The sequence below is a fragment of the Astatotilapia calliptera genome, chromosome 14 (assembly GCF_900246225.1).
Source record: "Astatotilapia calliptera chromosome 14, fAstCal1.2, whole genome shotgun sequence".
NCBI classification, from domain to species: Eukaryota; Metazoa; Chordata; class Actinopteri; order Cichliformes; family Cichlidae; genus Astatotilapia; species Astatotilapia calliptera.
Genome location: NC_039315.1, coordinates 29789511 through 29815344, shown reverse-complemented (window position 1 = coordinate 29815344; position 25834 = coordinate 29789511). Strand labels below are relative to the sequence as shown.

General features: G+C 43.6%; 2 protein-coding genes across 2 annotated transcripts in view; one reads left to right on the top strand and one right to left on the bottom strand.

Moving 5' to 3' along the window:
• Positions 1–6597: 6597 nt before the first annotated feature.
• LOC113036444 (T-cell surface glycoprotein CD3 epsilon chain) lies at positions 6598–9823 on the bottom strand. The gene is made up of 5 exons (XM_026192809.1): positions 9584–9823; positions 8940–9125; positions 8720–8863; positions 8501–8553; positions 6598–7332 (listed from the first exon to the last, which is right to left on the bottom strand). Exons 1-5 carry the CDS (start codon positions 9657–9659, stop codon positions 7270–7272), a joined length of 522 nt encoding a protein of 173 aa, XP_026048594.1. The 5' UTR covers positions 9660–9823; the 3' UTR covers positions 6598–7269.
• Positions 9824–12203: 2380 nt separating this feature from the next.
• The window catches only part of LOC113036034 (myelin protein zero-like protein 2), a 30042-nt gene continuing 16411 nt past the window's right edge, over positions 12204–25834 (top strand). Inside the window, exon 1 of the mRNA XM_026192053.1 lies at positions 12204–12489. Coding sequence (XP_026047838.1) covers positions 12240–12489 — 250 coding nt within the window. The 5' untranslated portion in view covers positions 12204–12239. The remainder of the gene's footprint in view (positions 12490–25834) is intronic.

Genomic DNA, 25834 nt, shown 5'->3' with positions numbered 1-25834 from the left:
TCCTGACCTATACTAATTTGAGTCACTGCACCTACTTTGGCTGTTGGAGCCTTATTCAGAATCAGAATCAGAATCAGAATCAGAATACTTTATTGATCCCTGGGGGAAATTATTTTTTGTTACAGTGCTCCATTATAAACCAACATTAAGACAAGACAGACAATACGCTAACTAAGAATAGTACAATATATACATATATATACATACATACATACATACATAAGTCACTCATAAATAAATAGCTGGAAAAGAAACATGTGTAGTTGTAGCAGCAAACAGTGTGTTAAGTGGATGCGTTGTACAGGGAGATGGCCACAGGCAGGAAAGATTTCCTGTGTCGTTCAGTGGTGCTTTTCGGTAATCTCAGTCTCTCACTGAACGAGCTCCTGTGACTGACCAGCATGTCATGGAGTGGGTGGGAGGTGTTATCCAACATTGTCTTTATCTTGGACAGCATCCGCCTCTCCGACACCACCTTGAGGGAGTCCAGCTCCATCCCCACAACATTGCTGGCCTTACGGATCAGTTTATTGAGTCTGTTGGCATCTGCTGCCCTCAGCCTGCTCCCCCAGCATGCAACAGCATAGAGGATCGCACTGGCCACAACAGACTCATAGAAAATCCTCAGCATTTTCTGGCAGATGCTGAAGGACCTCAGTCGCCTCAAAAAATAGAGACGACTCTGGCCCTTCCTGTAAAGTGCTGTGGTGTTTTTAGCCCAGTCCAGTTTATTGTCAATGTGTACTCCAAGGTATTTATAGTCCTCCACAATGTCAACACTGACCCCCTGGACTGAAACAGGGGTCAAGTGTTTCCTGGTCTTCCTGAAGTCCACGATCAGTTCCTTGGTCTTTGCCACGTTGAGCTGCAGATGATTCTGCTCACACCACGTGACAAAGGAGTCGACCACAGCCCGGTACTCTGTCTCATCATCCCTGCTGATGCATCCAACCACCGCAGAGTCATCAGAAAACTTCTGAAGATGGCAGGTCTCTGTGCAGTGGCTGAAGTCTGTGGTGTAGAGGGTGAAGAGGAAGGGGGAGAGGACAGTCCCCTGTGGTGCCCCTGTGTTGCTAATCACCTTGTCAGACACACACTGTGGGAGACGTACATATTGTGGTCTTCCTGTCAGGTAATCAACAATCCAGGACACCAGAGAAGCATCCACCTGCATCGCTGCTAACTTATCACCCAGGAGGGTCGGCCTGATGGTGTTGAAAGCACTGGAAAAGTCAAAAAACATGACCCTCACAGTGCTCGCCGGCTGGTCCAGATGGGTGTAGACACGATTGAGCAGGTAGATGATGGCGTCCTCAGTTCCGAGATGAGGCTGATAAGCGAACTGAAGGGGATCCAGATGTGGTCTTACTATGGGTCGCAGCTGGTCCAGAATGAGCCTTTCCAGGGTCTTCATGATGTGAGAGGTCAGTGCCACAGGCCTGTAATCCTGGGGGCCACTGGGACGTGGCGTCTTTGGTACAGGGACGAGGCATGATGTCTTCCACATCACCGGGACCCTCTGCAGACTCAGACTCAGCATAAACAGTTTATGAAAGACTCCACAGAGCTGGGGGGCACAGGTCTTGAGGACAAGGGGACTCACTCCGTCTGGTCCAGCAGACTTGCCTGAGTGAAGTCTCCTCATTTGCATCTCAACCTGGTATTGAGTGAAGGTGATGGGTGGGGGAGGGGTGTCAGGACTCTCACAGGAGGCAACATGTGAAGAGAGAGGCTGGCACAGTGGTGTGGCTCTGGATTCCAGGCTGACTGCAGGTGAGGTTGTGGGGGTGGGAGCAGACACTGTGGTGTCGAATCTATTGAAAAACAGATTCAACTCGTCGGCTCTATTCTCACCTCCTTCAGCTCCCCTGCTGTTGGTTGGCCTGAATCCAGTGATGGTCTTCATGCCCCTCCACACCTCTCTCATGCTGTTCTGCTGGAGTTTCCACTCCAGCTTCCTCCTGTAATTGTCCTTAGCCTCTCTGATCTTGTCCTTTAGTAACACCTGGACCTTCCTCACCTCCTCTTTGTTGCCCCCTCTGAAAGCCCTCTTCTTGTTGTTGAGGAGGGCTTTGATGTCCTTAGTCACCCACGGCTTGTTATTTGGGTAACAATGAACAGTCTGACCTGGAACAATGGAGTCGGTGCAGAAAGTTATGTAGTCTGTGATACACTCAGTAAGCCCATTGATGTCCTCGGCGTGAGGCTCACAGTGTTTCCCAGTCGGTCACCTCGAAATAGCCCTGTAGTTCTGCTAAGGCCTCCTCTGACCACCTCCTAACAGTCCTGGTGGTCACAGGTTCCCTCCTCACAATTGGCACATAGCGGGGGGTGAGGTGAATCAGGTTATGATCTGACCAACCAAGTGGGGGGAGGGAGGAGGAGCTGTATGCATCCTTGACGTTAGCATACAGTAAGTCTAAAGTTTTCTCTCCCCTGGTGGGACAGTCCACATATTGTTTGAATGTTGTTAGTGTATTGTCCAGTGATACATGGTTGAAGTCACCCGAGATCACAATAAAGGCACTCGGGTGCTGAGTCTGTAGCCGAGCTATGGCAGAGTGGATAGTGTCACATGCAGCTGTGGGGTTAGCAGAGGGGGGAACATAAACAGCCACCAAGATGACGTGAGAGAATTCCCTGGGTAAATAATACGGCCTGAGTCCAACAGCACACAGTTCAGTGTCCGGGCAACAAATCCTTTCTTTGACTGTTATGTTGGCAGGGTTACACCACCGGTTGTTAACTAAAACAGCAAGCCCACCTCCTTTCCGCTTACCGCTAGCGATGCTGTCCCTGTCCGCCCGAACAGTGTGGAAGCCTTCCACGGAAGCATTCTCATCGGGAATGTCCTGGTGCAGCCGTGATTCGGTGAAACACATCAGGCTACACTCTCGGTATTCCCTCTGACGCCGTACCAGTGCTGAGAGCTCGTCGATTTTAATTGCCAACGATAGCATTATTATTTCACAAAAAGCCCATCTAAGAGGTTGACATTTGTGCTCTGGTGAGTGAAATGCTAGAACACTGTTAGGTAAAGGTGCCTGTTTTGTGCACAGTTTAAAGATGCAGCTTGGTAAGCAAACTTACTAGCATTAGCCCGTCACCCTTTCTTCTAACTGTGGTTACCAATATAGTTGCATCCAAACACTGGATGGATATGGAGTCCAGAAACCAATACGTGATGCTATGATGTCAATCCTAAATGCTAAGAGGTCTAGCAATACCTACACATGAAACTTTCTGTGGTATCAAATGGTAAAAGGTCTCTAATAAGTACCAACACATGCAATTTTACTTTTGCAGCCTTGCCATTTCAACATATTTAAACGTAAGAAAGAGAAATGTTGTTAATCTTTGTTTAAATAATTAACACAGCAGTCATGCTTTTAATGAATGAAACCTTTGATATATTAACCCAAGAGAAAACAGTGACTGGTAAAAATGAGCCCTATCTCAACCAGCTACAACAGCCCACTGCCTCTGCACAGATTCACAAGTGCTGTGTGATACTGCAACCTTTGGTATCAATCCGATGCCAAGTAAATTAAGAGCAGTATTGCCAATACTTTTAACCTATAAAGGGAGCTTATGTAGGTTAGAGGAGTGTGTCATGATACATGAGCTGAATCATCGTACATTTTAACTCCCCACAACAATTAGTTAACACAGTTTCCGACTTCTAACAGATGTTCTTTAAGAGACCTGGAATGTAACTGTGCCTGTCTTTAAAGGACTTTGGGCCAGCTTCTGTTGTTTACATATACTATGGGCTATAAATTGACATGACGAAATTTTTTCATGAAACAAACAAAAAACAATAAAAAAAAAAACTGAACACAGTTAGGTTAGGTTAATTGGTGATTCTAAATTGCCCTTAGATGTGAATAAATCGCTGTCTGTCTGTGTTAGCCCTGCGATACACTGGCGACCTGTCCAGGGTGTACCCCGCCTCTCACCCTAAAAAAGCTGAAATAAGCTCAACCCCCCCCCGATTGCATAAATATCAATCTGATACTGATACCAGTGTTGGTATCAGTATTTAGATGAATATTATTTAGATCTGCCCACCTCTACAATTCACCAAATAAGTAATTAGCAATTCAGATTACTTAATTAAATTAATGATAACACTAAAATACTCAATTACAAGTACAGGGCCTTGGAGGGAACACTAAGCAAGAATGGTCACTTAGTTGCATTATTTATGACTATTTTTTATATATTATTGTACATTTTAATAGCTAATACATTTGTATGGAATGTTTAGTTAGATAGTTTAATTAATTGCATTTTATATACTTTAAATGTTTTAGATTAAATTAAATCTACTCTCTGGATAGCTTGTAATGAAAGGTGTGGCATAAATGTATTGGAGTAAAAAGCAGACATACGTGAAAATATACTGACTATTAGTAAAGAATAATAGTTGAATAAACGTACCACTGTTAATGATCATCATACAACATAAAAAATAATGGCAATAATTAGTCATACTTTAACCTTAGTCAAAAGGTTCACATTGATTTTGAGATGCATAAAATCAGTAAAAAAAATTTTTACTGAAGAGAAAGTTACACAACAAGAGCAAAGAGAAAAGCAGAGAGAAAGGTTAAAAAAACTGAAAGATTAAAATAGTAACAAAGTGTTGCAGGAAACACAAAAGTTAAGGAGGAGAGAAACTCAGAGGCGTCCCCATGTCAGATAATCTAAAAGCTTAACGTCTTTGCAGCTCATCTTCTTCCTCACTCTGCTGTGACAAAGCTACAAACTACTGTTTTCTACCGGAGCCGGAGAAGAGATCAAACAATGGAGCTTTAAGCAGCTCGGCTCTGAAACACAAACCTGATCTACACACACACACACACACACACACACACACACACACACACACACACACACACACACACAAAACCAACTTCTGACTCAGGGCATGTTCACACACCTTCGAGCACATGCACGCTCTCATCCAACATGAACGTGTGTGCTCGTGCACACTAACAGATGAGCAGATGTAGGTCTGTGTGTGGGAGCGGTTTGACTCAACAAAGAGAGAAGAACACACCACCACCCCCCTCCTATTTTCTTTGCTTCTTTCTCTCACAAATATACAGAAGATGTAAATGAAGATAACTGAGCAGTAAGTGTGGGTGTGTTTCCACTAAACACTGCTCTTCTGAGATGCTTACAGTGTAACAGATTTATCAATCATTAATAATCTGCACGGAGACGAAACATTACATTGTGTTTCCTTCTTTTGTTTCCACCAGTACAGCTGTGCTCCGTCACTGCTGGGAAAAAAAAATCACACAGAACCCAAAACATGACATGATGTGATATTTCCACTGTGTCTTTAACACTATCAAAAATATGTTTATGCATTGAGAAATGTTTCAGAGATATTTCCAGAGACAGTGATGTATACAACTGTCACAGCAGAAACGAAGGCATACTGGTGATGAGTGTGTGATGGGGGCTGGGGTGCTACGGATATGAGCTGTGGCTTTGAGGCAGCTTCATGAATCGGTTACAGTTCTATCTGCTGAACCATCCCAGTACTGTTTTCAACCATGAACAAAGACATACATGAGAGCAGTGTTCACTGTGGTTTATTATATTAATGACGCACGTTGTCCATTACAGTAACAAAAAGGTTATCACATTATAATGTAATGAAGAAAGAAGCAAAGAAGTAAGCCTCAAAGGTCTGTGCATGCAGCATGTTACATATCTGATGCTCTTTTTACATGTCAGAGCCCAAAATGCTGCATATACTCAATTTATATATGTACAAGACATGCAAGTCTATTTTAACTGATATGATTTTATCGCTCTAAATTACAGCACATTCTGCCAATGTTTAGATTAAAAGATCAGAATACTCAAATACCCCGTAAACACATATATTTGGCTATCCACATTATCAGGCACACTTCTACAGACTGATGTGATCTAATGTACTTACCCAAGTATTCAGTATTAAATTTATTTGCTGCTGTGCACCCTCACCACTAACCAAACAACATTAAAAACTTCATCACGGTAGCAAAACAATATATTTAAAAGCAAAACATGAATATTACAGTCATCGTGTAAGCAAACTTGCAGTGCTGTATAGCATTTGTGTGTATACCTAATAAACTGTACAATGAGTGCAAAAAAAATTGTGATTTCTTTAACTTTGCCTCCAACAACGTCTTTATTTTTCATTAGCCTGACACCTGTTTTTTTATGCCTCACAACATTGAAATATGATATTTAAATCAGTCTACAGTATCAGTTTGAAGATTTTGTTATTTGATATACCCCTAACAGTCCTTTTAGATAAGTGTATGTACTGTATGTACTTCATGGTAGCATCTTTGCAAATGAGTATATATAATGGCATGCATTTTTAATTTCTCATTGCTATTTGGGCTGATTGGGACCTGGTGAATGTAAAAATAAAGAATTACCAGATTTGTATTTTTTTTAACCTGATTTTTGTTTCTGAGAAAAATGTGATCCATATATGAGGACATTCATTTTAAATTTCGATAGAACAGTGGCAGTATAATGTCCTGGATATCAGGCCGGTGTAGAGCAAAATTTTGTATTTTGGCCTAGACAACCCAAAATGTGATGTGCACATATGTGGACACCATGTCCTAGGAAGTTAAGTTGGCATTAACAATTCACGACAACATTAGGTTAATGTCAGTGCTACCGCTTTCTTTCTGTTGGACATGTTTCATGTTACATTTGGTTTTTTGCTCACTTTTTGCAGGCTACTTTTCAGGCACTCATCATGTCACGATGCTACTATCATTTCATTAGAAATCAGGCAGATCATTACTGATTAATTCAAAAATCAGCACCAATTCAATTTAAACTTGAAGACATACACAAATGTCTCCTTTATACTAAATAATTCTCGAAATATCCTTGAAAATGTTTTTACATTCATATAATTTGTAATTTTAACTTTTTTTTGACAAAATTTGTTTATTTTAAATTCTATATACCATGCTATAATACTAAATAATATTTAAATTAAATATCATTGACTTTTGAATCTCATTGCAAATTTGACCTGAACTCTACCTGCTTGTAAGTCAAAGGGAAACGGAGAAAATTTGTTGTGTTGGCTTTTGGCTAAGGTGACCCTTCAAATTCAAAACAGAAGAAGCCACTGCACGCTACTCGGATCATGACTGATACTCTTGTGTGTTGTTTGTGAATGTTCTCCTTCATTCGTGCAGAGACCCGGAGTCGAAAGTTGAAGTGCTTCTATCCCATCCTGTTGACCACCGTGGAGTAAGTGTCCTGGGCGCGAGTTTGAGGGTTCAGTGCCTGCGAGAAAAACAAAACAAACAAACAATAAAATGTTTTGCTTTAGGATGCCAGATTAAGGTACACATCACCAAGTGGTTAAATAGTCCAATATGCTTAAATAATGTTATTTATTTACGGGAGGGAGGGATTTGTTCAGTCTGTGTTCTATGTTGATAAACAGTCAATTAACTCTGGTCAGCAATTATTCCAATTGCAATGTTGACTCATTGGTCTCATTCCAACTCAATTTATAATCACAATACCGAAGGACCTGGAAGAATTTAGTGCAAACAAACCTGAAAATATCATTTTAGTCATTCAGACTTAATTTTTATCAAATGATATGTTCTGATGTCATTTTTATCAGTCCATGCAACACATCATTAAATATCATGTAAAACGTTTATATAAAATGGTCAGTGCTGAGCTGTTCTTGTTCGACTTATGTGACATTAAATTATGTGTAAAAATGTAAAAAAAAATCCCAGAACATGAAAACACCATTTCAGGACATTAATTGTTTTATCTGGTAAATTTAAAAAAAAAGTATGAATATTTCATTTCAATACAGTTCAATTCAGTTTTGTTTATTTAGTGCCAGTTTGCCAATTCCGATCGCTGATCAGTTCATTTGTTTCTTTTCTTCCCCCAAAACTGCTCTTTTTAAAAAGTAATATAATTATATCCCATGTGGTCTGCCTGTGCCTCAGGATTCCCAGGAAGGAAAAGAATTAAAGGGAAAAGGACATCTGAAATATCCCGCTAAATCTACTCCGTTCATCTAGCTGATAAACGGTAGAAAATTGATGTATGGTTGGTTGGATGAGTGGGTGGTTGGATGGAGAAACTATGAAAACTATGAAAACATCAACATTATAAAAGCCATACTTCCTGAATTATTGGGGGATTTAACATTAGATTTAAATGCTGCAGTAAAAGCATAGTTTTTAATCAGGATTGACTCACATTAAAAACCAGTTTCAATATTGACTTTGCAAAAAGTGAATATCTCTGGCATTGAGATATTTTTCTACATTGTTTACTTGTCACTATGAAGCTTTTTTTAATGTTTGATGGTATAATTTCTTTGACTTTTTTCCAAGTCACTCTGAAGAAATAAAGGCTGAAGATGTTGACGGAAACACCTTTTAATTGCAAAACAAAGTTTTTATTATCCAGTACGCACCTCATAGTCAGGAGATGGGACAGGTGGACCTCTGCCTCCAGAGCGAGGAGGTGCTGGAAGACACAGTAAATACGACTTAATGCTTGTAATATCACTAATAACAGAATTTCTCAAGACTTAAAGATGTATTAAAGACATGAGGTAACCTTTAACTCAGCCACGGCAAAAAGGTAAACTGTCTGAACTGACTGTCAGTGATTGGTCCAAGTGAAGTCTTACCTTTGGAAGGTTGAGGAGGCCCAGCTGGGCTTTTCTTCTTAGAGCACCTGTAGACTATGACCATCACAATTATTGTCATGAGTAAGTCCCCGACGATGACCATAAATAATGTGTTTCCATCGAGCTCAAAGCAGTTCTCACACACTGGAGGTAAAAGACATCAAGTGTTAGAGCAGCATGAACAGCTAACACAAGTGAGGAAATGAAAAGATTCACTCACCATTTCCTTCAACATAGAAACGATATTTCTTAGAGTCGTATTCACATCTGTATTTGCCTTTACTCGTATATGGAAATGTATAGGTTTTGTTTGCGCTGCTATCTGCAATTGGTCCATTTCTGTCAATCCAATTCCCATTTTTTGGACAGGTCAGTGTGACTTGGTTCCTCCAGATTTCTACATTCCCTGGAAAAACATGGACAGATATTAAGATACTTCAGTGCACTTGCTTTGTCATGTTTATCAGATCTGATTACATTTGACAGAAAGGGACAATCTGAGAGCTCAGACAGCTTCCTTAAACTTGACTCATGTTTTGCACATTGTGAATTTTCCATGCATTAATACACACTATTCAAATTTATTATTAAAATAAATCCTTTAACATTTTACAGAAAGGGCCATGTCTGCTCACAATAAACATGTTCATACACTATAGCAAATACAAAAGTATATACAGTTTGAAAAGTGTATGTAGACATTAAAGCATATCGTCAGTGATATACAGGAAATCAGAGAAATTTCTTTGAAAATGCTCTTAGATGTCATATTTTTATGACAGAATGCATGTTTCTAAATCCAGAGAAGTTTACCGAGACTTTATGACTTTAAAATATTAAGTGAAACAAATGCCAGACTGTTACCTTGAGTGGTAGAATCCTCAGCCATCGTGGTAGCAACGCCGAGGAGGACGACGACGAGCACGGCCTGGACACCCATGCTGAGAATTTTCTTCAGGATGCCTGTTTTTCTGTGCGTTTCTAGAGCTTTCTAATTTATAGATCAATTTTTTGAATATTTCTACTTGCAGATTTCAGTTACATCAAAATGCTGCTCAATAAGACGAAAAGCTTCAAAGTAGATCAGGTTCTCTCTCGCTCTCTCTCTCTTGTTCTGACACACACACGTTGCACCCACAGGAAGTGTTTTTTTTTTCAAGATGAATTCACGGTTAAACCTCAAAATGAAGTCAAACTGAAGAAGTATACAGAATAGAAATGCTTCTGCTTGTTTTCAAATTCATTACAGATCAAAAACACAATAAACTGCAAATGACAGCAGCTAACGTCACATCCCTTGAATGAATAGCTCATATTTATAGTGTAGCGTATCTTTCCATGCTCTTTAGTTTGCACCTAAACTCCCCCTTACATGTAGCCATTGTTTAGTCTGAAAACACAGTCTGAATCTTTGATGGGAATTAGTTTTATGTGCAGTGTGTGACGAGTGAAGATGGCGGTTCACAGCAGCTCACAGTGATGTTTGGGGCGGCTTTGCAGAACATATGATGCACTACTGTAAAGATCCTTAGATCAGTAAAACTTCTCATTCTGATCATTTTCCATGTGCATGATTAAAATACCAACATTTAACTCCAGTGAATCACAAAGAATCAAACATTTACAACCAAGCTGCAGTTTGTATGTTTCACAAACTGTGCCTCATATGCATCAGTATGTAACAACAACTCATAGATCAGTTCGAAATGATGGATAAAAGAAGTTTTTAGGTTATGAAAAACTTCTCTGTGACAAGTGTCTGAGCTATTTTTTGAGCCAACATGGCGGTTCCTGTTCTTAAACAGCACCTGCTTTGTGTGTGACTTGTGGATGTCTTTTTTTTTTTTACATGTAACGTCCCTTCCCCCATTTCTTGTTGTCTTCAAATAACCAAACAGAAAAACGTCACTGATAAAAGACCAATAAGAGTTTCAGATATTCCGTTAGAATTACAGATGATAATAAAATGTTGTCATGCAGTCGAACATGTCTGGAGGCGACAGACATCAAGACCCTGGCACTGAAAAAGCATTTTAATAACTATGGCTTTAGAATGTGTGTTAACTATGAATAAACCCTTAAACAGTGTGACTGTTCACTACCGGGTTTCAAATGTGACTTAGGTGATCAGCTCATGAGTCAAGTGCATAGAGACATTGCTGTTTAGAGCCCCTATCGAGTGCCTTCAACGTGTCCATTTGTAATTGTGTGTCTGCAACACATCTGCTCCACTCACCTCACCCGCCTGTCTGCAGTCAAGACACAGAACAGATGTGTTTAGCAACTATTGGCAAAAATGTATAATAAACTAAGTGTTTAAAAAGTAGTACAAATACAAAGTACAAGTAATACAAAAGGCAGTATCACTGCATGTACATCTATTTTTAGATAACTTGGCCTAGCTTAACCAGCTATGGTAGCAGGGGGCTCAACCTATACAGATGCAGAGTAGACCATGGCACCTTGGACAGGTCACCATGTTCATCAAAAAACAGACAATCCAGCTATGGACTCTCACGTCTACACTTAGCATCCATCACAGTTTACCTAACATGTATGTCTTTGTGCTGTGAGGGGAAACCAGAGGACCCAGAGAAAGGCACAGGCAGAACATGCAGGCTCCACAGAGATCGGCCCAGCCGGCGAGCAGATTCCTTACCTTCTCCTGGGTCACCGCCATTCCTCACTTTACTAATTAACTTGTATTCCCACTGTATCAATTTCATTCACATCATGCAAACTTATGTCTGTAAGTCAAAATGCAACAGAACATGTTGGCATCTGAGCAATAAAAAAGGGGGAGATCTGAAAACCAGTCTTCCTCACTGGCTTCTGACTGGACCTACAGAGCCAGTGTGTTCACATCAAAGTGCGGCTCTGCCCCCAAGTGGTTCAAGGCGGTAAACTGCGCACATACCTCTGCTGGTCAACAAGAAGCATCACAGTAACATCCTCCTGTTTCATGAGCACAGCCGTTCAAGTAAGTTTGGTTTTAGAAGTCAATGTAATTCACTTTGATATTAAAATCATATTTGTAGCATGTAAAGAATAAACTATCAAATTAGTTTGAAAGCTACAATTTAATATCACGGTTACAGTAGCTTCAATATGTGGAAATTCTATATATCACATCCAGACTGTTCTTAAATGCGTCTGTTGTCTCTATTATACACAAAATAAAAAATAAGTAAAATACTAAATAAGTACACGTTAAAGAAAATGTAGATGTATGTAAATAAATAAATACATGCTTTTGCTGTTTCATTTAATGATAACACATTACATCATATAACACGAGAATATAATAATGCTGTAAAAGAACTAGTACATTTCCATAAACTCTTTAATACTGATTTGGCCTCCAGGTTAAATTTTTACGCAAGAGTCCACGCGTGGCATCAAGCCTGTAGCTGTAGATTAGGTTGTATGACCATCAAGAATTCTCCGTCTCTAAGTTTTACATGTGAAAAGGAGATAAGAGGGCGGCGAGGAAAGTGGATGACTTTTACTCCGCCCGAAAATGTGGAGGGAGGGTGCTAAAAATGAACTGCGAGGGGGCAGTGGCCAGTTGGGACGCGTCTTTGGGAGACGAGGAGCAGGCGAGGAATCACCGCGACTTCACGATTCAATCCCTCTCCAGAGGGCTTCCACAGATTTGTATCGCGTCTCTGTGGTTCGGTTGACCGCCACCGGTCGCTTTCTTACCGTCCATCCAATGTGCGTAAAGGGGCTCTATGTGTTCACCGTCCTGTCTGGACTCGCAGCGTCAGGTGAGAGCCGCTCATTTGAGTGAAACGGTGATTTTGGTTTAATGTGAGTTGCCGTTTGACATATTTTTTGTGATATATAAATTTATTAATTTTTTTATGTTTTTTTTTTAATGTATCTTAATATCTTAAAAGTTATCCAATAACACGCTGTTTTATATTCATACAAAGGACACTTACGCCTGGTTTATCTGGCAATTTGCGCGTATATTTTTGCGTCTGTGCTTTCCACAAGTTTACACAGTGTCACATATCTGGGTTGACCCTTAAAGAGAGCTTCCAATAATAACAGCTTCAGAGTAAAAACGCTGATTGCCTGGCTTTTACTTAAAGCTCCCCAGGGACCTTTAACCTCCATCTCAGACCGGTGTCTTGCGTCACTGGGAAGTGGGGAACTTGGCACAGTGGCACTGGGTGGGTCACTTAAGAATTCCTGTAAAGGCTTTACAATACCCATAGTGGGGCCCATTCCAGACAAGATAATGGTTTAATAGCAATTACCGACATTGAACCCATTGTGTTTGTGGTTTCACGCAAACGATTAGTTATGTCTATAACTTCTGTTCCCTGAAGGAGAGGAACGAGGTACAACACATAAGTATGGGATATCACGCCCTCGCGTGTCCTGGCTGAAGAAACCTTTATTCACGCCTTTACGGCAGATGACGTGTGATGACACGCGCAAGGCCCCGCCCGCACATATAGCCGCTGCCATCACCGTCATCCCTCAGTTCGATAGCCGCTCTTCACCGAGCCAACTGCTCAGTGGGGCCACCCTGTGTTGTACCTCGTTCCTCTCCTTCAGGGAACAGAAGTTATAGACATAACTAATCGTTCCCTTTCAGTCGATTCACTCGGTACAACACATAAGTATGGGACCTATATACACGCCCCGCAGAGCAGCCACCGAACCGGAACGGGACCACCACATCCTTAGTGAGTGGTAGACCCAGCAGAAAGGACAGCATGAGCCACCGAAGGGGCTGTAACGTCCAACCGATAAAACCGCACAAAAGTGTGCGGCGACGCCCAATTAGCCGCTGCACAAATATCAGCCACAGGCACCCCTCTAAAAAGAGCCCATGAGGTCGCCATCCCCCTGGTGGAATGAGCTCCCACCCCGTGGGGCAACGCAAAACCTCCGGTGCTGTATGCCAGCGAGATAGCTTCCACAATCCAGTGGGACAGCCTCTGTCTGGACAGAGCTCTACCTCTATTCGGATTAGCGAAGCAGACAAACAACTGGTCACACAAACGCACATCCCGAGTGCGCTCAATGTAGGTGCGTAGCGCACGCACCGGACAAAGAGAATGCACCCTCCTCTGCTCCTCAGATTCAAAAGGAGGGGAGCAAAAGCTCAGCAACTCAAACTCCATTGAACTATAAGATGCAGGCATGACCTTGGGAAGATAGGCGGCATTCGGACGCAATACGACCTTGCGGCCATCAGGAGAAAACTGTGTGCAGGCAGGATGCACAGACAGCGCATGAAGGTCCCCCACTCGCTTCGCCGAGGCCAAAGCGAGAAGCAATGCGGTCTTATACGAAAGAAGTTTCATATCTACCGACTCAACGGGTTCAAACGGAGGGCCACAAAGGGCCTCCAGCACCAAAGACAAGTCCCAAGCCGGGACACTGGACTTAAGCACGGGCCTCAGCCGGCGAACCCCTTTCAGAAAACGCACGGCGAGGGGATGCGCACCTGGTGTCACCCCGTCAAAACCGATATGACAAGCAGATATAGCTAAATAAACCTTGATCGTTGAAAACGAAAGGCCTTTATCCAACAGCTCCTGCAGGAATGTCAAAACATCCACAATAGAGCACTGAAATGGGAGAGTGTGGCGGTCCTGGCACCATCGCTCGAAGGCTCGCCATTTGTAAGCGTACAAGCCTCTAGTAGACGAGGCCCTGGCGCTCTGAATCGTCGCTACCACACTAGGTGGCAGACCCTTAGCAACCAAGTTTAACCTCTCAGCAGGTAAGCATGAAGGTGCCACAGATCCGGGCGCGGATGAAACACTTCCCCCCCCGCCTGAGAGAGGAGATCCCTGCGGAGAGGAAGCTGCCAAGGACTTGCTGCAAGCAGGCTGATTATTTCTGCATACCACGACTTCGCGGGCCACCAAGGGGCCACCAGGATCAGAGAGAGGGAATGCCGACGCACCCTCTCCAGAATTGGAGATATCATTTCCACTGGGGGAAATGCATACAGGAGCACGTCTGGCCATTGGTGCGCTAGCGCGTCCAAGCCCAAGGGTGCATCGTGGTCGATTATGGAGAAGTACAGGGGGCAGTGAGCATTCACCCTGGAAGCAAAAAGATCTATTTGCGCCTCGCCAAATAGATCCCAAATCTGAGCCACTATTGAAGGGTGTAACCTCCATTCTCTCACCAGAGGACCCCCCCTGGAGAGAAGGTCCGGCCCCAGGTTCAGGTGGCCCGGGACATGGGTGGCTCTTAGAGTCAGAAAATGAACACTGCACCATAACAGCAGAGAGCGAGACAGCTGCAACAGGGGAAGAGAGCGTGTTCCTCCCTGCCTGTTTATATAAGACACCACTGTTGAATTGTCCGTCCTGACTAAGACATGCTGGCCCTGCAGGACTGGACGGAAACGCTTTAGAGCTAAGAACACTGCCAACAGCTCTAAGTGGTTGATGTGCAGCTGGCGCTGAGCCGCGGACCAGATCCCTCTCACTGACGCACCCTCGCACAGCGCTCCCCACCCACTTAGGGAAGCATCTGTGGACACCACCTTGCGAAACAACACCCTCCCAATCCGAGAGCCCTGGTGCAGTAGCCCGGGCTCCCTCCAAGGACGGAGAGCTAGCATGCAAGACGCAGTTACCGGCAGCCTCCTCCGGAGGTGACGCGAAGCACACAAACGGTGAGAGAGAGTCCAGCGTTGAAACGCTCTCATTTTCAACAGCCCAAGCGGCACTACGGCGATCATAGATGCCATCATGCCCAACAAGCGCAATATCGTCTGGAAACGCAGTCTGCGTCCCAGCTGAAATTGAGCGAGGCAGCGATGAAACGCGGCCACTCTGTGCTCTGACAACCGTGCGCGGCTGGAAAGAGAGCATATTTCCAGACCGAGAAAAGCGATCTGTTGACCTGGGATTAGCGAGCTCTTCTGAAAGTTCACAGAGAACCCCAGTGTCTGAATGTGTGACAGAACCCGCGACAGCTGCGTCTCCGCCTGTTCTCTGGAGCAAGCCACGAGAGCCCAGTCGTCCAGGCAGGCCAAGATGCGGATGCCCCTCTTCCTGAGGGGCGCTAGCGCTGCCTCGGCACATTTCGTAAAGGTGCGGGGAGCGAGCGACAGCCCGAACGGCAGCACTAGGTATTCGTAGGCTACGCCCTCGAACGCAAACCTCAGAAACTGCCTGTGTTTCGGGTGTATAGCGACATGAAAATAAGCATCTGTTAGATCGATTGTCGCAAACCAATCTCCCGGGCCGACTGCACTCAGGAGCTGTCTGAGTGTTAGCATCCTGAACCTGTACGTTCGCAGGTACGTGTTCAAGACTCGCAGGTCGAGGATGGGACGAAGCCCTCCCCCTTTCTTCGGAATGACAAAATAACGGCTGTACCAACCTTTGTCCGTCTCCGAAGCGGGGACCACCCGCATTGCTCTCTTCTGTAATAGCGCCTGTATTTCCTCTCTGAGTACCAAGGCTGCCTCGGGGTTGACAATCGTGTTCACGACTCTTTGGAAACGAGGCGGCTTGACCCGGAACTGCAACCGGTAACCCATGGCAACGGTTTGCAGCACCCACGGAGAGGGGGCGCAAGCGCGCCACTGAGGGAAGTGAGCAGCCAGCCGGCTGGCCTGCAGCACTGACGGCGGGGCGCCGTCGCCCCCCAGTGTGTCTGCAGGGGACTGCATCCCCTGCCTGACCTGGCTCATTTCGCCTGTAGGTTGAGCATTTGAGATTGTTTGAGAGTAAACAACACTCTTTATTGATTGCAACATGGGAACATGTACATTTATACATTTTGTTGGGTGCACCTTTTCCGGGGCATAACAATGAAAAACAGCGGGAACACTCGATGTGGTCGCTTGAACATTCAACACATCTGAACCGTGTGCAGGGGTTATGTGCTTGGGAGACCGCGATAGGGAAGTGCAGCGCCTTCTGGGGCTGACAACCTGAACAGAACTTAAGCGGCACCTCTTGTGCGGCAACAGAGGGGTAAGAGCAGCGTCTCCCTGCGTCTCCCGGCCTTTGCCCCAGGCCGACTGGCGTGGAGCTCGGGCCGGAGTACGTGCTCTCGCCGGCGGCCCTCCCACTCCAGCAGTGGGCGCCGGTCTCTTGCCAGCTGTCAGAGGAGCGGCGGGCCTGTGAGAGCTAGCAGTGGGCTTGGGCTGGCGTCTGGGGATGATGTCGCGCAGAGCTTCCGTCTGCTTCTTCCTCAGATCGAATCTAGCCTGAATGGCTTCAAGTGAATGTCCGAATAACCCAGCCGCAGACGCTGGTGCGTCCAGATACACAGCTCTGTCTCTATCAGGGACGTCGGAGAGGGTCAGCCACAGGTGCCTCTGCGCCACCACTGTCGAAGCCATCCCTCTGCCCAGGGAGAGCGCTGCACAGCGAGACGCACGGAGGATGTAATCCGTGGTGACTCTAACCTCGTTAAGAAGAGGTGACAGCGGGCTGTCCTCCGGAACCAGCGATCCAAGCTCCGCCAGGCACATTGCTTGGTACGTCTGGAGCATGGTGACGGAGCTCATGGCTCGAGCGGTGCCGGCCTGAGCCCGATAAATCTTCTCCAGCTGCGAGGCCGAGAATCTGCAGTGCTTGGACGGCAGAGTTGCGGGGCCACCGACACCATGGTTATGGGACGGGGCCAGATAAGCAGCCAGAGACGGCTCCATAGGGGGTGGGTTAGCTAAACCAGCTCCCTCGGCGCCGTCCAATTCCATGTACTGTCCATAGCCGGGCACAGTGACGCGGGTAGACAGAGGTTTGTCCCATGACGCTGTTAGCTCGCAGAGAAAGTCTGGGAACATGGGGAGGCAGTTTTTGGCCGTTGCGGGCTCCGGTGGAAGGAAAAAACCCGCAAACCGCGACGGCTTCCGAGCTGGTGGAGGAGAGGGCCAGTCCACCTGCAGCTTCTCAGCGGCACGGCGAAACAGGGAGAAAAGAGAGGTGTCATCGTGGCCGACCGGCGCAGCAGCGGCGGCATATTGGGTCGACAATGAGCTCTCCTGCTCATCCTCCGACAAACCATGGATGTCCAGGCCGATGTCCAGCACGTCATCGTCTTCCTGGGGAGCGCTGGCGGGCTTCAACCCAGGCTGAAGCCCGTCAGCGCTCCTGCATGGTTCCGGTCCGTCATCGGCTAACCCGTCAACGTATTCCATGTGGTCAGCCCAGCTAATCGCGGGGACATCGACCTGAAAATTTTCGTCTTCGGACTCGGACGAAGCCGGGGCTCCAGACTCGGAAAGAAGAGGGTCATGCCGTGCGACAGCCGAGCGTCCCAGCACTCTTTCCACAAACGTCACCCGTCTTTCCAGGGTCGAGCGTCGGAGCTGGCGACAAAACGCACAAGCTTCGGGCTCCGTCAACGCTCTCCTAGCGTGGACGATCCCCAGGCAGACAGGGCAGGCATCGTGCTGGTCGCTGTCGTGCAAAGAGAAACCACATCCCTGAGGACAGGGGCGAACAGAAGATTTCTGCTTTGCTCGCTTCGGTTTGGAGTCCATTCCCAAAACGCAAAGCGAAACGCTGCACAAGAAAAACTTGAAAATAGCGCTCCGCGGGCAGCCTACGCACCAGCTGGGCGGTGGAGGCTAACACCAACAGGGGCAGTTAAGCTAGGTTCAAGTTGGCAGACAACGGAGCTAACTAGCAGTAGCTAGCTAGCCCAACTCAGCAGAGGTGTTCTCAGCGAGGTGAAGAGCGTAAGAACTGAGGGATGACGGTGATGGCAGCGGCTATATGTGCGGGCGGGGCCTTGCGCGTGTCATCACACGTCATCTGCCGTAAAGGCGTGAATAAAGGTTTCTTCAGCCAGGACACGCGAGGGCGTGATATCCCATACTTATGTGTTGTACCGAGTGAATCGACTGAAAGGGAACTCCTTTCCTGTCTATTAACGTGCTTACATACACAGAGACTGTGAAGCCGCCCGCTGGCCTCAGATAAGTCCACCTGCTTCCCGTTAAGAGAGGGGCCGTAAGAGAAGGGGGGCTGGTGTTCAGGATATGTAATTTGGATCATAACAACTTGTCAGATGCGCAGGGAAATGAACAATCATAGATCTTATCCACCTCTAAAAAAAGTTCCAGCCAACATCTAATCACTGCTTTGGCACGACTAATGGAACATGTTTTAATAGCATCAGTTGGCCCATCAATCAGTGGCAATTCATTCACAAGAAGCCAGGTTGCTTTAACCTTGAAGTAATCTCTGTCCATCCCGGTTAAGTGGATTATATTGATTGAACATGTCCATCCACTGCCAAAGCACCATGTAGGGATTCACTGTAGTGGCAAGCTGCTTATGTTTACAATGAGCATGTGCCTGCAGATCAGTCACAGCACAGGCTGACACTGACGGAGCAGGAGGACGCGTGGATGCAGAGGAACGGATCCTCAAATAACAGCATGTGGATGAAGAGGAGCATGTTGGGACTGATTACAGCTCAGCAGCACCTCAGTTCTCGAGCGTTTTGTGCTGTAATCACTACCATTGCCTTTGGCTTTATTGATAAAAAAAAAAGGGCAGGCATGACAAAACAAGCCAGCGCAACATTTTTGCGAGCCATGTAGGGTATAAAATATGCAGCCCTCTATGCAAAATAAATGGGATGTTTCTCTCTCGACTGCAAAAGCCTGTCACCGTGCGATCAAAGCCAGTTTGTATTCATTTGTAGACTTGCTGCAAACAGAAAAGTCAGTTTTATGGGATTTAGGATGAAACAAAGAGAACAATCACACTGCTGCTGCTAAACATCACCGTCACCAAGTGTTAAAAATCCTTCACGGCTCAGAAAACCGTAATGAACTCCTGCTGTGTGTGTTTTTTGAAAAGTGTGTGTTGGCAGGATTTCTTATTTTTAAGTTCAGTAAATCATATTTAAATCAAGACATATTTAAGAGCAATGGGGTTTCTTTTGTTGCTCATTTTCTTCAGCTAGTTTGATCCTTATCAAATTTGGATACATTTTTATTTTGGTAGTGCATTTGTGCTTTGTGGAAAGCTCTTGTGTTTTCCTGCTTCGTGATGGAGGTGGAGGGTGTTAGAGTAGATTCAAACTGAATAAAAACACAGGAGTTTAAACACAAAGAGCTTTTTCCCCTGAAAGCTGTCAAATCAAAGTGTTAAACTGCAGTCTGTTTGACCTGTTGTGCAGCACAGGCCTCTTGGAGGCAATCCAGCATCAATTGAAACACATTTTTCAACAGACTTTTTTTTTCTTTTATAAAGAAATCAAATAGTTAATGATATACATAAATACAGGAAACAGGAAATGAAGTGAAAATAACAGCAGTTGCTGTTGTTATCTGTAGCAGTAGCGGTTTGGCATGCCATTTCTTAAAAGCCCCACATTACTCTCTTCTTTTGTGCTGATTAAATGTCTTAAAGGAGAAAGCGGGATTTGAACCGTAATCTTACAGTGACCAGACTTCCTCTGGAATTTTCCAATTTGTAAGACATGTCACAGCGAATAGACAGGGCCTGTTTAAATTGTTCTGTACTTTTGCATTATTCATCCATTTGTTATGAAAGTGGGGGTTTGAGTTCGGGCATATTTTTTCTCCCCCACGTCTGACCACTTAGCTTCAAAGCCAGCAGAGCAATAACTCAGTTACATGTACTCGCTGCCAGCTGAGAAGAAGAAAAACAGAGCAAAAACAAACACTTAGACCAGATTTCTCTCATTTTTCCTTTTCATCATCCAAATAAAGACAGCCAACTGAACATTTTTTCCATCCCCTTCTGCTTACTGTACGTCTCTTTTTGTTTCTGTTGTTCTCGCTTTGTTTCAATTGTTCTTTTCTTTCTTAAACATGATCCTCGACGCATGAAACACTGACTAATGTGTGTCAGCCTGTCCCGACTTACAGGTTTAACACACATACAGACGCACAGACATGCGAACAAATGGCTGCTGACGATTGCGACTTTCCAGGCCGGGCTATATAAACGGTGATTGTTTAAGCTTTTTCTTAGCTCTGCCTTGTTGACAGTAAAGGAGCAGCTTCTTTAGGCTCTGTTGACTGGGCTGTAGCTGTTATCTCCCTGCCAGCGGGTCTCTAATCTCACCACAACAATGTTAATAATAGGTCAACATAACAAAGTGTGACTGTGGTTTTTTTTGACTTGCCGTGCTGTGTTGACATACTAGAGGGACGCCTGGCCTTTGTGGTGCATTGGAATTACCTTAGAGGGGTGTGTTAAGTTGACAGTGACGAATGCCTTGTATGCAAGGGTGCACCAATCCCAACACAGAGGGTTTAGAGGCCCATGTGAAAAATATTTGACAATGACGGCAAGGTGCTCCCCGCACTTATGTCAAGAAACTGTGCTCGGCTCCAGATGGAAGCAGGGGTTTGAAATGCCTTTATCTGGGTGCAGGGAGCATTTGAGTCGCTGCGTCTCGTGCAAATCCAAAGCCCGTATGTTTGTGAGAGTGGCTTTTTTGGCTTGTGTAGTCACTTTTCTTACATGCACTCAGTTGTTGGCTGGCCAATCATTCCCAAAGATGTTTAGAGTTACTTTAAACACGCACATGTACAAGTTCAAACGACCCACCCCAGTACGTTTACAGCATGACATAACTCGACAGTTTCCACAGAATATCAGCAGCTCTTTCGTAGTCATCTTATCTGCGGGGAGGAGGACCTTGAGAATTTTTGTCGCTTAAGTTATCGTTAAGTTGAACCGTTTTTTGACTCAACAGAGGAGTAGTGACCAAGGTGACTATAGTTAACTAAAAATAAGCTAAAAATTCAAACCATATTTCAAAAATTACATTAAGTTAATTCAAATAATACCTAATTGAGCAAAAAACATCCAGGTTTTAACATGAAGAATTATACATATATTTAAGAAAAATGATTTTGTGAGTTATAATTCCAGTACCATCTGGAAACTTTTTTTTTTTCTTATTAGTGTGTGATCAAATATGTGACTTTGTGGGAGTGCTGGGCCTTATAACAATATTTGAACTAGCCAATACTCAGACATTTTTTTATTGTATCTGTCCCAAATTACAGATTCATTTTGATTGTAATAAAGACCTGGGAGAATTTCAGGCTGTTACCTTTAATACTTTACAAGATATTCATGTTCTCAGATTTCAATGCGCAAAAAAGTAGGTAGACCAACATTTAAAAAAAAAAATCTTCAAAAGTATTTAATATATGAAGTTATAGTTTTAGAGCAATCATTATAAACGTTCAAACTTTGTACCATAACAATTTAATACAAACTGGAGCAGAATGACCCGTCTGTTGGTTTGGTAAAAGTATTTTAACAACTTGCCCGATGAGGCGCTGATTGAAGTGTTTATTGAGAGTGTGGGATCTCAATAAACACACACAAAAAATAATAATAATTAAAAAAAAAAAGTATCTGAGTGAAAATGCTTTGTTCATCCAGTAAATATAGTCCAAGGGAATTGTGTGACTAAAATGAGGCCAAAATCTTACCAAATATTTCAATTTTATGGCACTGTGCATGCATAAATAAGCATGGAGTCTCAGAAAATAAAAGGTTTCTACATAAAAGAAAAAAAAAAAAAAGAGAGAGTGTAGGAGCTAGCCCTTTAAAGCCGGTCAGAGCGGACACGCTCCATTTTGCGTAACTATTTTTAAATCCTGGTAGCACTGCAACCACGTAAGCTAGCGCAATAATTTTTTTGCATATGAAACCGGAGGAGTTGTACTTACATCTTATGCCATCAGCTTGTCCTAGGTCACGGTTTCGTTCCACATACAGCTTTGCAAAAACTGCATAAAAAGCACTTGCAGCAACAAAAACATAATATTCCAGAAACACGCTTTGCCGATCCGATCAGCTGTTTGTAACACTTCCTACGTCCATCAGCGTGAACTATCACATGTCCGGCATGACCTGCCCGAAACTGGGAGTGACGTCATTTTGCGGAAATGTCGTTTTTTACCATTGTGGCCTTATGAACCTATACTTGTGTTTTTAAAAGTTATGTTTGACTTTATGACTTTCTGTGTCGTTTCTGGGATGCTGAGGACTCATATTGCACTGCTGGAAATATTTGATTTTGATGCATATGCTGCTTTTTTGCAAATTTGCACTATAATATATTTTTTCGTTTTTCCTGCAATATATGAAAATTGGTGTATCTCAAAAATAAAACTATGAAGACACTTAAAATAAATTTCCTGTGGTGGGAAACTAGTTTGTGCAACTTTTTTGTATTTACAGTTTTGAGGGATAAGCCTCTTTCTCTAACTAGAAATATATGTTAAAAAATCAAAAACGATTTTAAATTTTTTTGTAGTTTATTGCACTTTTTTGCAATTTATGTAATTACTATACACTTAATGCAGACATATTATTAAAATTGGGGCTATAATGGTTGTATTGATGTGTAGCAACTTGAAATGCTCCAAAAAATGGCTCCACAGCATGTAAAAATATAATATAAGCTCTGGCGGACTTGGTTCTATGGTAGGTCTTAAAGGGCTAGAAGACAGAGCGTCAGCTGCTTTCAAAAAATAAAACTGCTGTGACTTTACTGTAATGCCTGCGCTGATTTTCCTGAATCTTCCCTCTGACATATGTCATGCACCCCACCCCACCTCACCCCAACCGGTCTCGGCAGATCGCCGCCTCTCCCTGATCTTGGTGCTGTTGGAGGTTTCTTCCTGTTAAAGGGGAGTTTTTCCGTCCCACTGTCACCAAATCACTTGCTCATAGGGATTCATATGATTTTTGGGGTTTTCTCTGTTGTATTATTGTAGGGTCTTTAAGCACCTTGAGGCTGTTGCTGTGATTTAGAGCTGTATAAAAGAAATTGGATTGAGCTGAATTGACTTCAATAATAATTAAAAAGACTGAAAGTATTAAAAACTAAACATTTTCAAACTATAAAAATGTAACTGAATGAAGAAAATGAACTTTGGAGACTAACTGAAGCTAAACTGAATTAGAAACGAAAAGTCAAAATGAAATTTAAGAAAAACGAATTAGGAAATACTAAACTTATAACTGTGGCCATGACGATAGTATTTCACCAGCTGAGAGAGTTACTTTGCCTTATTTTCCTTTCCATTGTTTAGCTTCTGACTTTCATGTGTTGGCTGCAAATTTTTTTCAGTGTATACAAAAGCCGCTGTAAGCTTTTGTGCTGTAATCACAATTTAAATGAATGAGAAGGAAAATGATAAAAGGAGGTAAAGGACTCATGTGGGAGGATTTGGCCCCACTTTTTTAGACCCTGTTTTCCAACATTTTTCAACTTCACCCCAAGTCTGAAACTTGGACTACCCATGATAGGCTGAAATCCCACTGGAGAGAAAAATGGGATTCCTGCAAACTTTGTAATTTCTGCTGAACAGATGACAGCGTATAATTCCTAATTCTAAAACCTTTTGCAACAGTAGAGCCACACAGTCTGTGAAACGACCTCACAGTATCAGTCCACAACATCACATGAGCTGAATCACTGGAAGACACTGTGTCATCCTGAGCTCTAAGTCGAGGCAGAATGTAAAGAGATGCACAGATTCAGTGTGGAGACAGAATTCAGACGTTACTTTTCCTTAAAACTGCCCAAAAAGTATCTGAAAACATAACCTCTGTGTAAAAGTGATACCAGAGAAAAAGACCCTTCCCCTTTAGGATTTCAACTTTAGCTTCTTCAGTGAATTCTGAGTAAAAATTTAAACACTGTAACTGATACAATTAGTTTTTTATGAAATAGCTACTTTTGTCTGTGTGCTTGTTCACAAAAAAGAAACAGTGAACATGAATCTTTGATTAAATGCAGTGAGACTCTGTTAGACCGACTTAACAAACAAACCAGCATTAGAACTAAGCAAGTGTGTCTAAAATCCAACTTTCCATTTTACAGGAACCATGTTTTGTTTCCTCCATCTTGAGTTACATAGTATTCCTTCTAAAAAGCCAGACAGAGCCAGACCATGTTATGTAACTCTTTTCACAGAGTAGCTCTTTCCTCTCTCTGAAGTAAAGCGATCTCTATTTGTAAAATTGGCCCGTTCCCCTTTAAGGCAGCCAGCTGAGAGCAAAGGCCTGCACCTCCTCCACACTTTGGTCTCTGATCTGTGTATAAATTGTCACTGCCTCACTTATTTATCTGCTCGGGGAGGCGGGGGGGCACAGGTGAAAGCCACAGCAAGACCACATGCAGTCTGACTCATACCACGCAAAACCTACATCTTTTTTGCTGCATAGTAAATATGTGAGGCTGTCTATTAAGGGTTGGACTGTCTGTCCAAGAGAAGCCTGAGGGCTGTGGGTGAGCTGGATCGAAGTGCGCTCATTGGACCCCCCTCGCCCCCCAACCCCTCAGGAGTTTGTAATCCCGAAGAGGAGCTGAGTCAGCCGCGAGGTGGGAGTGGAAGAGGTTTGATGGATTAAACTCTTATCCTCACTCACCCACTTCGCGTTTCCTCTGAACACCGTCGCCTGATGAATTACAATTGGCCAGGAGGAAGTAGGGGGAGTGGGAGAAAAAAGACGAGGAAGAAAGTGTTCAAAAAGAGATTGATGCTTGGTCCCTGCTTGGAATGACCTTTAAGTGTACTCAGACACATTAGCTGTGCATAGTTCATGTCTAAAGAGTTCAAATCACAATAAGAAAGAAATTGCAGTGACAAAATTTGTGACTTGTTTTATTGGGAGAAATATTTTTCTTTGTCTTCCTATAAACAAGGAACAGCTTTCCAAAGTAAATTAATCAAAGCTTTTAGCTTGTCATGTCTTGTTAATAATTAATTTTACATTTCAGCTTTATTTGGAATAAGCGGCAGTGTCATAGACTGTATGCAAAGAATAGACCACACCAACAAAACAGTAACTACTGGGTTTTATTGCAATTTATAAAGCTTTAAGTTGAACATTTTGGCTATTAAACTAGTTTTTTCAAAGAATAGGACGCTGAGTGTTCATGTGCTAGTAACTTGTCATTTTCAAAGAAGCCAAGCCCTATAGCACACCCAGCTTTATTAGCAATTTCACAGTAAATGGGACCATAACTGAGCAGCATGCTGTCTTTAAAAAAGACTTGACACCCTCAGTCCAGTAGTGACTGAGATCATAACCCCCTTAGGAAAGGTCATAAATCAGGAGAGATGTAGGGCCATTTTTTCATTGACTT

Coding starts and splice junctions, on each gene's coding strand:
- LOC113036444 (XM_026192809.1), bottom strand. CDS start 9,659: ATGGGTGTCCAGGCCGTGCTCGTCGTCGTCCTCCTCGGCGTTGCTACC. Junction 9,126..9,583: donor TGAGGATTCTACCACTCAAG/GTAACAGTCTGG, acceptor ATGTTTTTCCAG/GGAATGTAGAAATCTGGAGG. Junction 8,864..8,939: donor TTTCTATGTTGAAGGAAATG/GTGAGTGAATCT, acceptor TTTTACCTCCAG/TGTGTGAGAACTGCTTTGAG.